At 44.5% G+C, this 5,248-nt stretch overlaps 1 protein-coding gene across 1 annotated transcript; it reads right to left on the bottom strand.

The window, feature by feature from the left end:
* Nucleotides 1-269: 269 nt before the first annotated feature.
* On the bottom strand, nt 270-4,150 carry LOC137294215 (uncharacterized). The gene is made up of 3 exons (XM_067825210.1): nt 3,226-4,150; nt 1,680-1,697; nt 270-1,579 (listed from the first exon to the last, which is right to left on the bottom strand). The coding sequence occupies exons 1-3, from the start codon at nt 4,148-4,150 to the stop codon at nt 270-272; spliced, it is 2,253 nt and encodes a 750-aa protein (XP_067681311.1).
* Nucleotides 4,151-5,248: the final 1,098 nt, after the last annotated feature.

The raw sequence follows: 5,248 nt of genomic DNA, 5'->3' as shown, positions 1-5,248 counted from the left end.
TAGTTTAGGTTATAGCAATATTCCAGCAATATCTCGGCGGAGGACGTCAGAAATGAACTTCACACATTGCACCCATAGTGGAAATCGAACCCGGTTCTACGGCTTCACGCTTCATACACGGGACCAGTGGGCTACCCAACCGCCCCTGTTTGCCTTAAGAATTTCCAAAGAATGCCTTTTGTTCTTTGATAATTGCAGTAAAATGTGTGTCTTTTCCGTTTTGACAAGTCTGGTTTTTCTAAAACCGCTAAAGTATGCTCCTACCTCCGTCACGGCAAACGTTCCGACACCTCGTTATAAGCCACGAGTTTAGGCAGAGAATGTCTTTGTTTCTTCAGAATATCTACAGCTAACTTCAGTGCCTGTTCACTGGACGTGGCCATCATCGCCGTGGACAAGCCTTTCGTCCAAGTCTCGTGAAATGACGACAGCTTATGTGCAGGATTGTCCAGCATAACGTGGGGAATACCGCACAGAATGGAAAGGATGTGTCCATGCAGACGGTCAGTAATGACCACACGGCCTCGCTGGAGAAACATGACTCCAGTACTGGTTTGGAGAAAGGCATTCTCCATAGATGTCTCGCCTTCAGGGGAGATGAAAGTCGTCCAGTCTGCCACGTGCACAGTGTAATTCCCTATCAAGGACGGGACGGTGTAGTTGGGTGTTTCGTCATCACTCCGCTTTAGCCACAGTATGTCATATATTGGAGACATAGATCTAGAGATAGATCCAATTTGGAACGCGATATCTGGCACCAAGAACAGCTTTTGCCTCGGAAAGAGCTCTCGTCCTATCGCAAAGGACTTCCGATCCCTCAAGAGGAATGTAATATTTGGATACTTTCCATACATTTCTTTCACGTAGACCATTCTGTGTGCCGGTAGTCGGCCTCCTTTGAGCCATATGCTTTGTGGAAACATCAAAACGTTAAAATGTTCATAAAACCGACTTAGAATCTGGTCCCGTAGAACGTCATTTTGTAAATAGCCAATGAGATTGCCTCCTCCATGGAGCAATACAATAGTGTTCTCTCTGCTGTAGTGTTTGCTTAACGAGAGGGCTTTATCTAGAATTCCACTCTCCTCACACACAAACGTGTTACAGTAATACACGAGCTGAATGCCCAGTCGTCTCAAGAGATGGACTTCACCCACAGTAATGGCAGGATCTCCTTTGTTCTCAAAAGCGTTTATGTCAAACAGAAATGCATATTTATATTTTCCAATAAGAGTTTGGAGTATGTTGACCTGCACACGCTGCATCTCTGTGATTAGATCACCACTTGTGGTTATGAAAGGCAGGCAGAAATCTGTCTGGTTTGGATGATCCACTAAATTCCATTTGTAGTAGACTCTGGAAGCATTAGGAGATGGGGGTAGACTTGGACGGACATGTGTGATGCTGTCTAGTCTGTTGAGGACAGACGTCCACTGAGATGTATTTATTGTCAACTTTTCATACGGCTCCCGTCTGTCAGGTGGAGCAGATCCGGCTGTCGATGGTCTTACAGCATACATGTATATGCCACAATTAAATACCAGCAGTAGAATCAGTATTTGCTTTGCGTACTTGGGAGCTGAAATAGGCAATGACGAGAAACGTTACAACTTTAGCAATTGGGTATATTATATCATCTCCGAATCTTTGTTGTGAACACCAAATTTTTACGAGAACACGATTTTGCACACGCTGGCCTTTCGCTGATATTAAATCACTGTAAGCGTCAAAGACTGTAGCGTTTTGAACGGGTGTTTTGAAATAAAGTGATTTTGTTTCAAAAACATACAAAAACACATGATTTAGGTGACAAGAAATTACACATGCGCACAGGGTATAAAAGTGTTAGAGATGCAGTATTAAGAAAAGCCACAAAAGGAATGTCCATGCAGTTAACACAAGAACAACACGAATGGACCATGGGTTTACTCCAAATGGGGGCACCACAAACCCTTTGTAGAAAGAGCATTGAACTGCCCCCATAATACTGTAGGCAACTTGGTCATGCAATTTAGGAAAACAGGACGGATGGCAGACTTGCCCAATACAGGCAGATTAATGGTGACACACCCTGTCGACCGCTAGCTACGTTCCTTGCACCTGCATAACGAAGAGAAGAATATGCTGTGCCTTGTTGCGCACAATTGTCATTTGTAGGTTGTATCATTTGTAGGTTTTAGTGCCATGGTGTGGGAAGGCATTTGCGGTGACGAGGGCGCGATTGGTCATTATTGATGGTAATATGAATGCTTTACGCTACACAGATGAGGTCTTTCGACCTTTAGTGCTTCCATTCACTCGTCAACAGACCAAGGGTATCGTGTTAAATCCGGAAAATCCAGGTCTTACACGTCATGCAATGCTTCCTTAACATCAACACCGTTCATGCCTTTTCCTGACCAGCATGCACTCCAGACCTTATCCCATGGAGGATCTTTGGGATATCATGGACCGACAAATCGACGGCGACTATTGTTAACCTGCCAATATCTGGATTGAACCCATTGCGGCCATCCGTGAAGAATGGCGACGCATGCCACGGGACGTCATCAGCGGACTGACGATTTAAGTGTGTAGGACAGTGTTTGATTGCATTCAAGTCAAAAGAGGTCACACTTGCAGGTGACACGTAACACAACCTGTGGTTATTTTGTTTCTAGCTGACCGTTAAGGCTCTTATGTACTGAAAAACCTTTTGCGTTCATGAACATTACCAGCTGTATATTAGTATTCATTGCATTGTTATGACGGTTTGTGCAAGGTTTTCTCACATACGTTTACATTGCGTTTATATTGACCATTTCTGGTTTGTTGTCTCTAAGCCATCGAGCTTAATATCGACACCCAAATTTCCTTTAGGAAGTAGTTTAGTACCGCAGCAAATATGTTCTTTCTTGACTTATTCATTCTTTCATACCCGTGAAGGTCCCGGGGTAGAATAGGCCTTCAACAATCCATGCTTGCCATAAAAGGCGACTGTGCTTGTAAGAGGCCACTAACGAGATCTGGTCATCAGACTCACTGACTTGGTTGACAAATCATCGGTTCCCAATTGCGCAGATCGATGGTAATGTTGTTGATCACTGGATTGTCTGGTCCAGACGCGATTATTTACAGACTGCCGCCATATAGCTGGAATATTGCTGAGTGCGGCGTAAAACTAAACTCACAGCAAATGTGATCTTTCTCGACTGATTTATTCTTACAAAGGCTTACCTACTTCACCTTGTGATGTAACTTTCCCCCTGGTATAAACGCCGAGGCCCAAAGCTACTATTGCAAGTCCTGCAAGGTTCCACATCGTCAGGGACCTCGTACCAGCCAGCACTAGACACATCACCACTGCAAGTCGCTTCATATTGTTCAGGATGGCATGGGTGACGACAGACACCGCCTTCAGCACCACACACGTAGACAAAGATGAGTACAAGACGTGAAACTCACTTGAGGAAAACAGGAGGAACACCATATGTGGAACACGCCCGAAATGATGAACATCCAAAATGGCCACCAACGTAAATGCTAAGATACTAAAGATCAGCGCAGGACATGAACGCATTTTAATTTGAGATTCGCTTTCATATTTCATGGCAGTGTTCCTCAAACCAAATCCTAAATTTGACAAAAGTGCAAGCATGATCCCCGATACATGATTGATGTTTTCAGAGGACTGACCAGTAAAGATGATACATCCTGTCACGACCAATGGTAGGCTGATTTGCACCGACACCGGAAGTGGCGTTTTCCATACCAGTGCATCTAACAAGGCTGTTGTGATTGGTTCCATGAGCCTCATTGCAATGGTTGAGGAAGCTTCTATGAATGTCATGCTATAATTACTACAGAGTGTACCAAGGAGGTGACTTATGACCGGCAGGTGGCGCCATATAATCCCGATGGCGACGTTGTCTTTGGCAGCCGGTTTCATCAGAGTGAGACAGAGACCCATCTGTGCTGATGTAGCAAGACAAGCCCAAGCGAGACCGGGCACCCAGGGAATATGTTCTTGGGAGATTGTCAAGAAACGTTTCGTGGAGAGATGACACAAACATGATGTGGTTGTCCAGGCCAGGTAGGCCAAGGTCCCCGTGACGACTGTCTGAAACACCAAAAAACCTGTTCTGAAATTTAGTGTTGCCGCCCTGTGCATAAGATATCTACTATTTAGGTTAGAGACACGTAACCTACCGATTAATCAATGTGTCTGTAAAGCCATATTCTCCTATCATATTCTCCTTTCAAGTATCAAACAATGTGCTCACGTTCACAACAGTATCTGAGTATATCTCATTTATGCAGAACGTAATCAGTCTCGGCCGTATTTTCACACAGGAGCCCGATATCGCACTGTAGACCGTAGACCTACACGCACGTCATATTTTAATAGAGTAAAGGAGCAGCAGCTGCCATATTGGAGTGTAGTGAAGACATCGACTCGTTCCGATTTCAAGCTGAAATGAACGCTAAGAATTCGGTGACATTCGAAACTATGCACATGTACCTCTCAATTATGCATGTCCCCACACATCCTGCCTGATTTCCACGACATAACACCCATTTTATTAACTCGAACTCGAAAATCAAACCAAAACACCTCTGGGGTGAACGTTATCCCGCACTCGCAGCCTTTCGAGCGATTCCATTGCTCCGCTGAACGTAAGTAATTTTTCCAGAACAAGCTCATTACATTCGCGCGAAATTTGAAAATAGTTGGGGACACCTGATCGGGTGTCAAATTCATAGCTCATCCAAAGCTTTTCGCTCATGTCGATCAAAACCATGCCGTCTTGTTTACCGATACTATAAATACTTCATTCGTAACTACTCGCCTCTTTCCGTAAAGGCTTGCCGGAATGACCAGAGTAGTTACGAATGTAAATACTTCGGTTCAGCGATCAAGCGAGAGGCTGAGAGTGCGGAATAACGTTCACCCCAGTGGTGTTTTGGTTTGAATTTCGAGTTTGAGGACGTATTAAAGTTAATAAATTGGGTGTTATGTTTAACCAACAATGCGATATCGGGTCCCTGTGTATTTTCAGCAGGTTTATCCTAACTGTCCCTCACACGCTGTTGTCCTGTTGTGACCAGCTCTAGGTTAACAGACACGCAATACATTGTGCCTCTGTACAAAGCAGTCTTAGCGCTAAGATGATCTTAACTCCCATACTCCCATAGACCTACGGTCTCAGCGCTAACGTTATTTTGTACAACAGAACCTCAGGTCTAAGCTAAAGGTCGCTCTGCACGT

Source organism: Haliotis asinina, chromosome 8 (assembly GCF_037392515.1).
Source record: "Haliotis asinina isolate JCU_RB_2024 chromosome 8, JCU_Hal_asi_v2, whole genome shotgun sequence".
In the NCBI taxonomy this organism is placed as follows: domain Eukaryota; kingdom Metazoa; phylum Mollusca; class Gastropoda; order Lepetellida; family Haliotidae; genus Haliotis; species Haliotis asinina.
Note: the sequence above shows the minus strand (reverse complement) of the source record. Positions and strands in the feature narration are given on the sequence as shown.

Bases quoted from the DNA above. Each gene is read 5' to 3' on its own strand.
- LOC137294215 (XM_067825210.1), bottom strand. From the start codon at position 4,150: ATGCACAGGGCGGCAACACTAAATTTCAGAACAGGTTTTTTGGTGTTT.